Here is a 16,475-nt window from a genome sequence, read left to right on the forward strand (position 1 = left end):
GATTTGAAATTTCTAGAGAAATTCACTACCAGAAATAAGGATAATAGTTTCAGGTGGTGGATATGCTTACAAATCAACCCTGAGTTATACCTAATGTGTACCTGAGTCAAAACACTACATTCTACCTGATTCATATGTATTATGGGTTGATGTTAAATAAGTAAAGATGTTTTTAAAGCCAGGTCTATCATTTGTACCTTCCAAAGGGCTACTTACACAAACCACTTTCAAAGACAAGAAAACCTCAGTTCAAAGGGATCATTTAGAATAGGAATATGCTTTGGAAAAAGTCATAGATATTCTGGAAAGAGGCAAAATAAAAGTTTGTAATAAAGCATCAGGCATCTTATTCCTAGAATGACCGAACAGAAATCCTCCCTACTCATCTTGCACCTTCCAGCTTAAATCATTATATGGGCTCTATTATTATTAATCTTTCTCTTTGCTTCCTTTATTATCTCTGCAGCTCAATTCTTCTACGCTTACATTGAAGAGAGATAATGCATTATGAAGCTCAAGGTTCTTTCACAAGTTTCTGTCTCAGGAGTCACCTTACTCTACAAGTTACTGGCCAGCAGTGGTGCAGTGGTGTTGAATCTAACTCTTTTTTTTTTCCTGGTACCCGTGATTGAACCCAGAAGGGCTTAATCACTGAGCCACATCCCCACATCCCCAGCCCAACAGCATACAACACGCAAAGCTGTTAATTACAACAACAACATGGCGGCATCAGGAATTGTTGAGAAACTAAATTCCTTTACTATAAAAACATATATATATAAATTGGGGTAGACAGTTTATAGTAATTTTACTCAAGTGGAATTCATCAAAGTTCTGATGTCATGTATATTAAAATAGATATATTTCTAAAACATATCATTGAGTAAGAAGCTTAGGTATCCAAAAGAAATGTAAAACGTGTGCACATTAAATGTACATTATATTTATTTTAGAAGAATATCTTCCTTTTTAGGGACACATAGCAACACTTGCAGAACAGATATCTATGTGGCAAAGAAGAATCAAAGTGGGGATGAGAAATGAGGACTAATGTGGAATTAAGGTTTCATTAACTTTTATTTGCTAAAGTTTAAAAAAGGTGAGTTATACACATAGTATGAACATGTTCTGAGATTTTCAGAATTGCTACTAGGGATGGTCAAAGGTTTTATGCCACAGACATAAAACCTGGTGTAAGCCATGATGGGAAATGTCAAATCGTAACATTATGGGTGAATGCATTCACTAAATAGTATACTTAAATCAGATATGTGAATAGTGGCAGATAAAGTTAATAACAAAGGAAACAGCTGAATCATGGTAAATGAATTCCTCAATAGGGAAATAAGTGGCACTGTGGATAATTAACAAACACCCAAGTGACATTGGTGCCATTCCCATGTGCTTTGGGAATAGCCAAGAAATTTCTTTCAAGCCCCCAGGAGCATCCTTTAAAATGAAGAGTTACTTATCAGTTTTTATGACTGCAGTTAAGTTAGCAATCATACAGGAGAACAAGAACCAATTTCTCATCTTAGGTGAGTGGTTGGAACTGGTCATCATGATTATCAGATTAGCTCCAGTAACTGACACTGAGCTTCAATTTAAACTACAGTCACAGTTATAGTCAGCGATGCTAGACTTCGTATACTTTGTTATACTCAATAATATTTTTCCCATGACTATATTTTCTGGAGTAACAATGTGGCTTTAACACTATTGTGCTTTTTGAAGGCGGTAAGGGACCCTGTTTCTATTTGTTATTGTGGCTGTGCTATACTTTTCTAATTAATGAATATTCTGAGGAAGAATATAGGTGTTGGTGTTGAGAGCAAGTGCCTCCCTTACAAATAGCTCTCTGATAGGAGTTCCAGTCATTCAGTAAACTAAATAATATTATTTTTTCTTTCTAATATGCATTAATAGAGTTGCAAATGTGTCATAGCTAACTAACACCACACAAGACTGGATTGGTCATAGTGTAAGTTCCCCCAAGATCAGCTTCTGAAGATAAAATCTAAGTATATGATGTATATTTGATAGATGATTTCCATGAAGAAATGGAGAATATGAGACAAAAGAGGTTTAAAGCTAATGACATGTGTAGCAAAGAATGGTGTGCATTCATAAACATCGGAGGTACACTATTTAAGATGTTTTGAAAGGTTCTGCAGAACTCTTCCTGGAGTTGTTCCAAGGAAGGACACAGGAACTTGGACATTTGCTCACTGATTCCTAGAAGACCCTTATTGGTTGAATATTAGTTCTTTTTGTTTGTTAAATCCTGGGATGTTCAGACGGCTTTGAAAGCTCTCTAGATACTTTGTCCTCAGGAAAGAAGCAAAAGTGCAAAGATGCCAAAGTGTCAGAAGAAAGTCCACCATATCTGCAGACCATGACAAAAGTGACCGAAAATGATGACAGATGAGGAGGCATCAGAACAATGGGATTTGCAATTGCAAGAGTTGGCAAAGACAAATTAAAACAGTAAACACTTTGACTTAGGCTAGTATACATCACAATAACAGGGTAGCTCTGCTTTTGCCATCTCTGTATTAAATTTGTAGTTGTTCCTATATGGATGGTGAGGTATAAGACTTGGAACTTTCTTCACAAATTGTTCTAATGGGGCAAAACTAAGTTTAAAATGAGTAAAAGGTTAAGGAGGGTCACCCATGTAAGAATTATAAATCAAGTATTTGGGCTTTGATTTCAGTTTTGGTGAACTTACCACACCTTAGAGAATTCTGAGTTCTAGGCTTGGTTTATCCCCTTCTCTTGCTTGGTGTTATCTGAATGCATTAAGTGTTTTATTCTTGGTCTGTTTTCACTAAGGGATTAAGAATCCCTGTGTCAAGAAATGTGTCAAAAATCTAATAATTGTTTTTAAAATGATATGACTGATGTCATGTGAGAAATTATAGGGTTTTAAGAGTTCTCTTCCAGGAACCATGTCAGACAGTATATGTACTTGTTATAATATAACATGTATATGTATACTCTTGGATATATATCCTTTCCCTTTACATAGCATTGGTCTTACCTGTTTTTAACTTTATAGATTATATGTGCCACAATGAATATGGAAAAGTATTTTGGAGAATGGGAAGAAGAGAGTAAGAGGTTGTCCATACCTGTCCACAGGTCCTGGCTACACGGCACAGGTACAAAAAAAAAAAAAAAAAGCCATATACCTCAGCCCATGAAATTTTTATTTATTTATGTATTTATTTTTATTTTTATTTGTTTTAATTAGTTACACATGACAGTACAATGATCTTGACATATCATACATTTGAATCAGATGGGATATAAATTCTCATTTTTCTGAGTGTACAGGTTGCAGAATTACATTGGTCATGCAGTCACGTATATACCCACAGCAATAATAATGTCTATTTTATTCTGCTGTCCTTCCATTCTCCCCCTCCCCTCCCCTCCCCTTCTATCATTTCTCTCTACCCAAACTAATGTGACCCACTTCTTTTTTTTTTTTTCCCTCACATCTTCATACCTGAATTCTGTATAACGAAGGGGGTCTCCTTCCCTCTTCCATGCAATTCCCATTCTCTCTCCCTCTCCCTCCCACCTCTCTTCCCTATCTAAAGGTAATTTTCTTCTCATGCTCTTCCTCCCTATCCTATTTTGAGTCACCTCCCTTATATCAGAGAAGACATTCCAGCCCATGAAATTGTATCCAGTTTTTTAGAATCTTACATAATGGAATATAATTATATTGAAAAATGCTGTTTTAAAAAGTCAAGGTGTCTGTGCTTTTCACTTGTGATTTAAAATAATCAATATGTGTACATATTTCTGTTGATAATTACTCACCCAAAAATTGCTGAGCGGAAAACATTTGAAGACCTATTCACGATTCTTCTTTCCTAAGTATCCCCTCTGTCAATTTTGCTTCCCTCCTTTTACTAGGAGCACAATGTTCTCAGTTTGATCAATTTATTTATGCTTCTCATTTGTAGCTGTTTGTGAAGTTTTATAGAACACTTGAATGAGGTCCCTTGTTGCCATTTGCATAAGTGGCCTCCTTGGGCTTGAGTACCATTCCCCAGTTCTTGGTGTCACCCTGACTCAGGAGTGCAAGCTTCCATCAGATAACAAACAAGACTCCTGGTTGAGGGTCCTTTTTTTGTTTTTAGTCAGTGCAGGGGTGGGGAATAGTGGGTGGGAAGGAGACTACCAATTCAGTTGTTTCAAAAGCACTCCTGGGATTTGGGAAGTTAAAAGGCAGTGGAGGTTGAGATGAAAATCTTTACACAACTCTGGACAGTTCTTTTCTGTGGGTATAATATTTTTTTAGGTTAAAGTATCAGAATTTTTCATTTTCTTTGTTCAATGGTTATTAATGAATGCTTTCCATTTTTCTATATGTATTTTGCTAATATGGGGCGTAGAATTTTGAATGGATAAAATTTAGTATGTAGATATATTCTATCCAATTGATTTGGAAATTTCTAATCTGACATTCTTAAAATTTCAGTTTTTTTAAATTTAAGGACAGGTAGAGATTGTAGTTAAGGGTAAAAGAATTTTTAAGTTGTCTCTTGATGTTAAGTTTCTTATCTAATACTAATTTTTTAAAAAATATTTATTTTTTAGTTGTAAGTGATTACAATAGCTTTATTTTATTTTTATGTGGTGCTGAGGATCAAGCCCAGAGCCTCACGCATGCTAAGTGAGCGCTCTACCTCTAAGCCACAACCCCAGCCTTAGTACTAATTCTTTAATGGGTTAAACAAACTTAAAATTTCACTACTCTGTGAAGTCCCATTTACCAAACAGACTTTTTTTTTGCCACACTGTACATGTTACCTCTGTCACACACTACAATCCATTAAAAACATGTTTTGTCATCTAAGTACCTTGTTGTGCTTCATTGCCACATTGTCTTAAAATTTTGGTAGCATAGGTAACTTTGGGGCATATCTTGCATATTGTTTATCATCTCCATTTTCTATGTAAGTAGTAGCGTCATTGTCAAATCCTATAAAATACATTACTAATAGTTTGTAAAGGCATCAGATAAATAGATTATTTTGGGAAAAGTCTGTTGTAAGAGACAAGCATGTGAAGCAAAATTTATAAGTCATGGGAAGACAAATAACACATTCTATTCACTGATATAAGTCTATCACATAGAAGAAGAGTGGCGCAGTGGTCCCTAAAGACTGGAAAGGATAGGAGTAAGGGACAGGAAGAAATCAGAAAGGGCTTCAAAACATGATCAGAGAGGAGGGATGTGTCATGATTTTGTATAGCACAGCTGGGTAAATACTGGTAACAGCAATCTAAAATACATTTCATAATGACCAGAAGAGTATGGGGATGATTCCTATTCTGACACATTAAGATGATTAACATTTGAGGAGATAGAAGTGTTCATTACAATGATTTGACAATTACATGTTTTATATATATAGTTCTATCAGATTATCAAAATGTACATCATATACATGAATAAACATATCTTAGTCAATAAAAAGAAAAGAATTGACATTTTATGACATTGTTGTGTAATCCAGGAACATAGCACTCTACAGATTTATTTGGGAAGTCTATAACTTTTTTCAAAAGATGTAATTTTCTCCTTTTAAGCGTAAGTACAGATTAGTTTTTCTGATTCATTCTATGAACCATGGAATTGCATTCCAGTTCTAAATTTTTATTATTTGGAGTCATTCTTAATTATTTATTAATATATTGTAATATTCTTTTTTCTTTCTCATTTGATCTGATAAAATGATAAATTATATTTATAGATATCCTAAAATTAAATTTCTTAACCAAACTTGTGATTAACACAAGTTGAATGTAAGCTTTTATAATTTTTATATATTTCTAAAATGATGTTATTTGCATGTTAATAATTGTTAGAATACTCACATCTACATTAATGGCAAGGTAGTGAGACAGAGGCCCCCATGTAAAACAGGATGTCTTAAGAATAGGGAGTAAAATCTCTCAGCAGGGAATAAGATAAGAAAGCCAGCTCTCAGTATTTGGTTTAGTACATACATTAGTAATTTATGAGACAAAAGTGGACCAGACTCCAAAACAATGTAAATAAATTAACCTAATGACATAATGGTTTACAAGTTAGGTTTTAGATGCAGTGATGGAGGAGAGCCATTTAAAATTACTTTATGTTGAAAAATCTAAGCCTCCTGGGCATGGGCCATGAGGATTGCAAATTCCAGTCCAGGCTTGGAAATCAAAATATGAATAAAAAGTGTTTGGGATGTAGTTCATCAGTAGAACTTATATGGGTACTGAAAACAAACAAAACCAAGAAATAAAAAAAGCATACAAAAAACGTTAGGTTTAACTTATGCATAATATTTTGGAACATCAAAATTTTAACAGGTGATATCTCCTGAAATCCAGTGATTTTTTTATGATACTTCCCACAATCAGTTAACTTAATGGCCAGGATGAAGAAAGAAAATCTTACAGTGCTGGACGAATTCATCTTAATGGGCATCACAGACCACCCTGAGCTTCAGGCTCCCTTCTTTGGGCTGTTTCTCATCATCTATGTGATCTCACTGCTGGGCAACTTGGGCATGATCATCCTCACCCAAGTGGACTCCAGGCTACAAACACCCATGTACTTTTTTCTCAGACATCTGGCTTGCATTGATCTTGGTTATTCAACAGCTGTGGGACCTAAAATGTTGGTAAATTTTGTAGCTAATCAAAACACAATTCCCTACAATTGGTGTGCTACACAACTAGCTTTCTTTATCATGTTCATCATCAGTGAGCTTTTCATTCTCGCAGCAATGGCTTATGACCGCTATGTGGCCATCTGCAACCCTCTGCTCTACACAGTCATCATGTCAAAAAGAGTTTGCTGGGTGCTGGTGGTAATCCCCTATCTCTACAGCGCCTCTCTGTCTCTGGTAACCACCATAAAAATTTTTATCTCTACCTTCTGTGGCAATAATGTTATTAGTCATTTCTATTGTGACAGTCTTCCCTTGTTAACTTTGATTTGCTCAAATACACAAGAGATTGAGTTAATAATATTGATCTTTTCAGCATTTAATTTGGTTTCATCTGTTCTGATCATCCTTGTCTCCTACATTCTGATCCTCCTGGCCATCCTCAGGATGAACTCTGCAGAGGGCAGGAGTAAAGCCTTCTCCACCTGTGGGTCTCACCTGACAGTGGTAGTTGTATTATACGGGACTCTATTCTTCATGTACGGGCAGCCCAAGTCCAGTCACTCCTTTGATACTGACAAGATGGCCTCTTTATTTTACACCCTGGTGATACCCATGCTGAATCCCATTATCTACAGTTTGAGAAATACAGAGGTGAAAGGTGCCATACGGAGGATTTGGAAAAATCTATGCGAACTTTCTATTTAAAGTTTCATATATGTTAAATAAGGTTATTGATGACTGATTATTATATGTAATAAGTCTTTGAAAGCACTATGCAGAAATGACATAGGAAACTAGAAATGGTTTCAACATATTAGATGGGTTCATGTTGATTGTCCTTTTGATATCCACTTTGATTTGTCCTCCAGATCAGTGTAAATGTCTGAAGTTTCTGTCACTGTCCTTCCAAGCATACCTGTCTTATCATACTGACATGCAGAAAATGGCATCTGCAGCTACTGTACTGTGTTCTGCATATGTACACTACCAAGAATAATGCATTGTCAACAGAAGCCTTTAAGACACTTTATCTCCCCGATGTTAAGTGTCATCTCAGATTTCTATTAAGATATAGTGTCTATCTCTATTATATAAATACATATGTATGAGTGCATATATGTGTGTATATATTCATCTTAGTGGGCATCACATACCATCCTGAGCTGCAGGTTGTATACATGTATGTAAGTGTGTGTGTGTGTATACACACACACACATCTATCTATTTATCTATCTATGTATATATAGTGTTTTGCTTAAGGAATTAAAAAGTAAAATTGCAATCAGTTATTTTCAAAAGACATAATTTTGTACATAATAATTCCAAAGAATCTAAAAACAAACTTTATAAATGAGTGATGCTGGTAAAATTGTTAATATAAGATTATCATATAAAATGATCAATAATTTTGCCACCTAATAGAACATTATGAGTACTAATTTAAAACTACTAGCTACACTAGAAATAAAAACTGAAGTATTTAAGAAAAATCTAATGAACAAGTCACATGCATAAAAACCTGACTATAAATTTTTGAAGAGAACTTGAATGTAGCAATACACAATGTCCATGAGTTGGAAGAAATAAATTCTGTAAAGAAGTCAGTTCTCCTTAAACTTTTCTGTAGATTTAATGTAGAAACAATAAGAAATTTAACAGTACTTTAAAATACTCAAATAGATGCCAAAATTTATTTTGAAATTCAAAGTACCTAGAAAACCAGGGCAATATTTTGAAAAGGAGAGAACCTGGGGTACTTACAATAATAGATTTTCTGTGTAAAATGATGAAACATCATTTTTGTGTACTTTATGTAACACTCAACTATGATAAAGTCAATAAGTATTGAGGTAGTGCAAGTTAAATAGTATATTTATCCATCTCAAAAGTTATTCCTGTATATGTTTCTATATAAAAATATTATTCTGTATATCACAATACACTCAAAGTATTTGTAAATTTAAAAACTAAACATGCAAAAATTCTAATTTTATTAAGAAATTGTATGAATTTATATATACAATCTAGAAAAACACATCTTCTAGAAGAACATGTAATAATCTCATCTTTGGATAAAAAAAGATATCTTAAATATGGTACACAATTAATAAGATAAAATGTAAACAGCACCCACAAAAATAACCAAGCAAAATAATGCATTTTATTCATATAAATACATAAAAGAAGAATGAAAAGCCAACCCAGAGTCAATACATTCCCAACTAAAAAATGCTGTTATTGCTAATTTTGAAATAGACAAATAAACAAAAAAACTCCCACAATAATCACAAATTCTTAATCCTAAAACCAGCATTAGACATCCAACTAGAAAAAAGAAAAATCAACTGCAGAAATACTTAACAAAACAGGATATCAAAGTCTAAATATATAACTATATTTAAAAATCATCAATTATTGTATAAATACTGTTATATCAAAACACAGTCATTGGAGTGGCTTTGAAAGTCAAAACTCTGGGAATTTTTTATGTCTTTTTAAAATTTTGTTTCTGGGAAAGAATATATAAAGGATTCTTTGTTATCAGGTGTCATGTCTATGCATAAAATTCAACAGAATTGAATAACAACTAAAAATCCTCCTGGATGTTTTCAACTTTATAGGAAGACTGAAGGACACAAGGTTGAAATACAATTTTAGAATATGGGCTGCTGAAGTGAGCATGAAGTTAATACATAAAAATAAGTAGCTTTCCTATCAGTAATGAACAAGTCAAGTTTAAAATTAAAAACACAGTACCATTTGTATTACCATCTCCTCAAACATGAAGCATTTTGATATAAATTTGGCAGTATAAAAACAATACTTATGTAAAAAAAACTAAAAATTCTGATAAAAAGTATAAGAATAAGTAAACAGATACTCCATGTCCATATACAGAAAAACACTGTTGTCTAGATGTCATTTCTTCCAAAACTCATGTATACATGCCATCCAAAGACACAGTATGCTATTTTGTGATTATCAATCTAATTCTAATATTTCCAAAGAGAGGTGAAATGCCCAGAATAAGTAATGCAATATTGAAGAAGAAGAAAGTGGGAGGACTGGCAAGGCAACTTCAAGACTTAACATAAATTTAATCAGGAAATATTGTATAATATTGGTGAAAGAATCAATAGTATAATGTATAATATTGGTGAAAGAATCAATACACCAATAGATCAATGACATAGACTAGAATATACTAGAATTGAATGGGATAGAATTCCCTGAAAGAATACAATAGGATAGAATAGAATGTCCAGAAAAGTACACCCAAAATAGAGTCAATTGTTCTTTGATAAAAGGAATAAAGGAACTATAATGCAGCAGAGAGAGTCATTTAAACAAACTGGACAGAGGCATGAAATATATGGGAAATATCTGCCTTTTTCTCTTAATTTTTCTGTGAACTGAGTACTGCTCTCAAAAGAAAAAAACACACAATCTTTTAAAATATCTCTTTTGACCAACATTTCAAAGTTTTGATATTGAAAACCTTTCCCCCTTACTCTAGGGTGTGTACATTGTTATAATATTTTGAAAGCCAGAGGAATAAAATACTAAATTCTGCCATATATATTATTTTAAGATTCAACAGAAATGTTACTGAGTCCTTATGACCCTGAAGGATAAGTGATAGAATATTGTTGGCAAATGGAGTCATTATAGGCTTAAAATGAAAACAACACAGATGCTCATCCAAAGAACAATGTGTAAATAAATCTTGATGCATTCATAAATTCTACATGAGGAGGCAAAAAGAAAGAAACAAAGGAGAAGAAGAAGAAGCAAGAGGAAGAGGAGTGCAGGGTGAGATAAGGAGGAGAACAAAGAAGATTCTCACAGAAACAATATGAAGTGAAAAAAATCAAAACGTCTAAAATTGCAGAGAGATAAACAAGTATAGAAGATATGTTAGTCCACTCATTAGACACTGGAGCTTGGTACAAATCACACTTTACTTTTAGAAAATTGGATACGTGTAACAGTGTAGTACATATTAAAAAATGCAAATTCTATTTCACACTTGAAAACCTACCTGTGTAATCAATATTTCTCTAAGTTAAAAGAAAAATAAAATAAGTTCATGATAAAATCTAACACTCATTTATTTATAATACATTTTCTACTAGAATGTAATGGTAATAAAACCTTAATGAATTCGATAAATGATATTTATTAAAGCCTATGTAAGTAACACTTTTCATGTTTAATAGGTCTAATAGTATTACACATCCCAGGTAGAATGGCTATCACCAAAATGACAAAATTTAATAAAATATAATAAATGCTGGTGAGGATTAGGAGAAAAGTGAACTATTATATCCAGTTGGTGGGATTATAAAATAGTACAGCCATTTGGGAAAATAATAAGAGGTTTTCTAAAAAGAAGCAAAAATAGATCTATCAGGCAATTCAATCATTTCACTCCCAGTAATATATCCAAAGGAAATGATACCACCATTCAAAAACATACTTGCACACCCATGTTTATTGTTGCATACTCACAGTAGCTGAGATCTGGAATTAACCTGGATAACTATCAGTGGAGAATGAATAAGAAAATGTGGTATATAGAGAGAATGGGATATAATTAATCATGAAAAAGGGCAATGTCTCGTATTTGCTGAAAAATACATGGAACTGGAAGGCATTATGGTAAGTGAAATAAATCAAACATGTAAATTATCACATTTTCTCTCTCACATGTAGAAGGTCAATATGAACTTAGGAGAACAGTTACTAGATGCTGTAAAGGGTAAATGGGGGTAGGAATAAGGAGATTGTATAATGGCTACCAAAGCATTTAGAAAGAAGGAATTAGTTCTAGTGTGCTATATCACAGTGGGGTGATTATAGTTCAAAATAACCCATCACATTTTATGAATAACTAGAAGAGCGAGCTTGAAAGATTCCAAACACAAAGTATAGTAAGATGAAATGTTATTAACCCTAATTTTATTAGTACACACTATATATGTGCATTGAAATATCACACTGCACGCAAAGATATGCACCATAACTACATGTTAATAAAGATTTTAAAGGTGTAAGGAAACATCAATGCTGATTATCCCCTTTTAAGCATTATTCATGATAAACATGAATCAAATTATCACACTTTATAATAAAAATATTTTTCAAAAAATATTAAGTTTAAGTAACTGTAAATAATGATGTTAAAATCAGAAGAGCAGTCAGGCATGGTGGTTCACACCTGTAATTCTATTGGTTTATGGAGACTGAGGCAGGAGGACCGAGAATTCAAAGCCAGCCTCTGCAATTTAGCAAGGCCCTAAGCAAGATCCTGTCTCAAAATATAACATAAAAAGCGGTGGGAATGTGGATTGTGGTTAGGCATCCTTGGGTCCATTCCCTGGTACTGAAAGAAAGAAAGAAAAAAAATCAGAAGAGCAGTTGTGCATTTTCATGTATGAGGTGGGGTAGTAGTTCTTGATGGAAAGGAAAATAAAGGATTCTTCTGGATTTGAAAATGTTTCATTATTATTATTTTTGTTGCTGCTGTGTTATCTGGATTCTTTTGACTTAAATATGTTAAGCTTGCAAAAATTTATATATGAAATTTGCATTAGTTTACATGTTTATTCTATTTGCCAATAAATTTAGAACACCACAAAACAAATAAAAACAGCTAAGCATATATGTTATTTTACCCTATAATTTTTTAAAACACTGCAATTATCTGTGTTTAAACATTTCTGTATTGTGTCCTCAGCCATTAAATTACAAAAGTACAATGTTTAAAAACTTCTATCAACAAGTCCTACAAGTACAACATTTTCACTTCAGAGTTCCAGATTGCAGTAGAGACTTAACCTGGAGGAGTTGTAGAAAGGGATCTGACATGACTTCAAGGACATGGAAATCCCAAGGTGCAGTCTGTAATTAGGAGATATCCTATTGGTTTTGTTTGAAGCTTTCCAATGCTTAGGAATCATTAACAAATTATGTAACCTCTCTTTAGGGGAAGTCTCAAAGGAACAGACACTCCATAAATTATTGAGCTATGTTAGGAACACATGAGGATCCAGGAAACATTCCTCTTTGAAGGTAAGTAGATGACCTGTTTCTGTGACCCACCTCCTAAGTCCCAGTGACTTTTCATTGATGTAGCCACAACTTTAGCAGACTCCTTTGATAACCACAGTTTCTGGGCTAGTACAATATTTCAACCATCTGTGTTATACTCATTGGTAAATGTTAGGTACTTATAGCCAAGTAGTTGTTTGATATTATTGTAAATATTAAAAACAGAAACCAAAAATCATCTTCTGAAAAGACAGATAGTATTTAAGAAATTCCAACCTCAAGTTTCTATGATTTTTATTATCTTTCACTCAGATCCTCAACCAAGATGTCAAATATGATATTGTTATTTATAATTAATCACATTTATTTCCATAAAGTTTTCCAGTTGCCTTTTAATTAAAAGATCCATATCAATATTTTTTATACTTGCATTTTCTGTTTCAAATATGCCATGTACATCACAGAGTTACCAGCATCATTGAAAGGATCAATGTCATTGCAAGGTGCCACTTTTAGTTGAAAGGTGAAGCCAAAGCAAAATACTAAAACACCTATGTTTCTACACAGAACCTCCATCACATGGTAACATCTGATTTTTTTGAAATAACATTAAATTGATCCTGGAATGAAGAATTGCCCGTCTAATGGATCAGTCCTTTCAATGTTACAAAGCAGGAAAATGTATTTTACTTAATAACCAAAGTGTCTTTTCCACTTCTTTATTTAGTAACTTCTTATAAAAACACTCCCCCACTTCTTTTTGAGGATCACATGAATGCATATAAATTCACATTTTCATCTCTCATTTTACAATGCACTTACTGTCTATTATTTTTGGGGGTTGAAACCCATATTTGGTAGCATACCGATGTCCAGCATGGCTCATGAATGAGTGAACTTCTTTAACTCTTTAAACGACCTAATTTTATAATGAAGATTTTGGTAAGAAATAAAGAACCTTAAAATGCCAGAACTGGCCATCTTCAGAAGTTAAATAAAAAATGTAAATGTAAATAAAATAGTATACAACAATTCTGTGCAAACTGTTAACATGGTTAGAGAAACACCTATTTTTTTTTTATATTTATTTTTTAGTTCTCGGTGGACACAACATCTTTGTTGGTATGTGGTGCTGGGGATCGAACCCGGGCCGCACGCATGCCAGGCGAGCGTGCTACCGCTTGAGCCACATCCCCAGCCCGTATTTTTTTTTTTACAAAATGGAAACTATTAAGTTTGATAGCATGAAAGTAATGTAAGCAACAGTATCAATTTGAAAGGGTATTTTTACTTTTAACAAAATAGATTTAAACATTATACTTTACAAGATGCAGTGAAAGTCACACCTTATCCCATCAGGTTGTTCATAATTAGTGATGCTAAATTAATCCTCAGATAACATGCTAGGGATAGATCTCCTTAAAGATATGGTGATGGATTTTTTTAATGAATCTCTCTCTCTCTCTCTCTCTCTCTCTCTCTCTCTCTCTCTCTCTCTCTCTCCTCTCTCTCTCTCTCTCTCACACACACACACACACACACACACACACACATGAAACTAAGTTCCACTAGGCACAGAAAGATAAAACTTTTCATTTGTGGATCTCATACAAGTAGAGAACAATGGTCACTAGAAGCTAGGAAGGATAGAGGAGAGGGGCACAGAGAAAGATTACATAATGAGTACTAAAATACAGTCAGATAGGAGGAACTGGTTCTGGTATTCTGTAGTACAGTCGGGTAACTATAGTAAACAACAACTTATTGAATATTTCAAAATAACTAGAAGAATCTGAAAGCTTCTACACATGAGAAAGGATAAATGTTTGAAGAGATGAAAATGCTAATTACTGTGAATTTATCACTACACATTTTGTAGATGTCTTAAAATATCATATTGTGCCCTATGAATATGTTCAAATATGTATCAATTTAAAAAAAACAATAAATAATAAGTGAGATAGGAGATGGGCACAGTATGAATATCAATTTCTAAACAAAAAACTGATAATAAAATTATTATCCCCTTGATAGTAAAATTATTCAGTTAATTCCATTTTGTTTTGTCAGTTACTTTTTGACCTTTGATACTATCATACTGACAATGAACAACATTTTGGCATTTTAGAGAATGGTGAATAATTCCTTTGTCTGTATGGTGATATTATCAATTAACCTTTTTATTTTATTCTATTTTTTCATTTTCTTAATGTTGAAGACTTTGTAAAAGTCCTTAAGTAGGCAATTGGAATGATCTTATGTTTTGTGTGTATATATTTGTGCGTGTGTATGTGTGCATGTGCATGTGTGTGTGTGTGTGTGTGTGTGTGTGTGTGTTTGTATACACCTATGCAGAGTACCTATGCATAAAGTATACATGTGTATATAACACAAATATCATATGTAAATACATAAAGTACATGTAACATCATCATATATAACAGGAATTAATGATTATTTTGTATTTACTCTCAGTATAGGTTTCCTGAGTGGCTAGATGGACAAACACAATCTAACAACGCTGAAAGAATTCATCCTAATGGGAATCACAGACCTCCCTGAACTGCAGGCTCCATTATTTGTGCTTTTCCTCATTGTGTACATGATCTCAGTGGTTGGTAACTTAGGCTTGATTATCCTCACCAATATAGATGCACACTTGCACATACCCATGTACTTTTTTCTCAGACACTTGTCTTTCACAGATCTTGGTTACTCAACAGCCGTGGGACCCAAAATGTTAGTAGATTTTGTTGCCGAGCGACCTACAATCTCCTACTCTTGGTGTGCTACCCAACTCACCTTCTTCAGTGTGTTCATTATTAGTGAAGTTTTCATTCTGTCAACAATGGCCTATGACCGCTATGTGGCCATCTGTAACCCCTTGCTCTACACAGTCATCATGTCACAAGCATTGTGTCATGTGCTGGTGGCAATCACTTATCTCTACAGTGTCTTTTTATCTTTGCTGACCATCATAAAAATTTTCACTTCTCCATTTTGTGGACAAAATGTCATCAGGCATTTTTACTGTGATAGTCTGCCTTTGATATCTTTGCTGTGCTCAGACACACATGAAATTAGGCTGATCCTTCTCATATTTTCAACTTTCAATTTGGTTTCATCTCTTCTGATAATCCTTGTCTCCTACATTCTGATCCTTGTCACCATCCTCAGGATGAGCTCTGCAGAAGGCAAGTACAAGGCCTTCTCCACCTGTGGTTCTCACCTGACAGCTGTAATGGTATTCTATGGGACTCTATTCTTTATGTATGTGCAGCCTAAGTCCAGCCATTCCTTTGACACTGATAAAGTGGCCTCTGTATTTTACACTCTGGTGATACCCATGCTAAATCCCATGATCTATAGTTTCAGGAATAAAGAAGTGAAGAATGTCCTACAGAGAACCTGGAAAATGTGTGCACATATTCTGTTTAAAAATTAATATTGTAGGATATGGTAACAATATATCTTGTAATAGGCAATATTCACTCTAACTTGCATTGCATCAAACTTGTATTTTGCCTCTATGGGATGGCCAAGAATAAATATGGAATTGGCACAGAATGAAGAAAATATTAATAATTTTCAAACCAAAAGTTGTCTCTAATCAATGATTCAGATATTAGTTTGTATTTAGTTTCAACTCCAACTTAGTGCCATTCTTAGAAATTCTCAAGATAGCATAAATTCTCCTTCCTTTGGGGTAAATTTTATTTTAAAGTCAAAGAATT

General features: G+C 33.6%; 2 protein-coding genes across 2 annotated transcripts; both read left to right on the forward strand.

The window, feature by feature from the left end:
* The first annotated feature begins 6,449 nt into the window (after positions 1–6,449).
* Positions 6,450–7,391, forward strand: LOC113176057 (olfactory receptor 8K3-like). Its single transcript, XM_026380441.2, has one exon. It carries the CDS (start codon positions 6,450–6,452, stop codon positions 7,389–7,391), a length of 942 nt encoding a protein of 313 aa, XP_026236226.2.
* A 7,847-nt stretch (positions 7,392–15,238) lies between these two features.
* LOC113176042 (olfactory receptor 8K3-like) lies at positions 15,239–16,186 on the forward strand. Its single transcript, XM_026380428.2, has one exon. The coding sequence runs from the start codon at positions 15,239–15,241 to the stop codon at positions 16,184–16,186; it is 948 nt and encodes a 315-aa protein (XP_026236213.2).
* Positions 16,187–16,475: the final 289 nt, after the last annotated feature.

This window comes from Urocitellus parryii, chromosome 4, assembly GCF_045843805.1.
Source record: "Urocitellus parryii isolate mUroPar1 chromosome 4, mUroPar1.hap1, whole genome shotgun sequence".
NCBI lineage: Eukaryota > Metazoa > Chordata > Mammalia > Rodentia > Sciuridae > Urocitellus > Urocitellus parryii.

Coding starts and splice junctions, on each gene's coding strand:
- LOC113176057 (XM_026380441.2), top strand. CDS start 6,450: ATGAAGAAAGAAAATCTTACAGTGCTGGACGAATTCATCTTAATGGGC.
- LOC113176042 (XM_026380428.2), top strand. CDS start 15,239: ATGGACAAACACAATCTAACAACGCTGAAAGAATTCATCCTAATGGGA.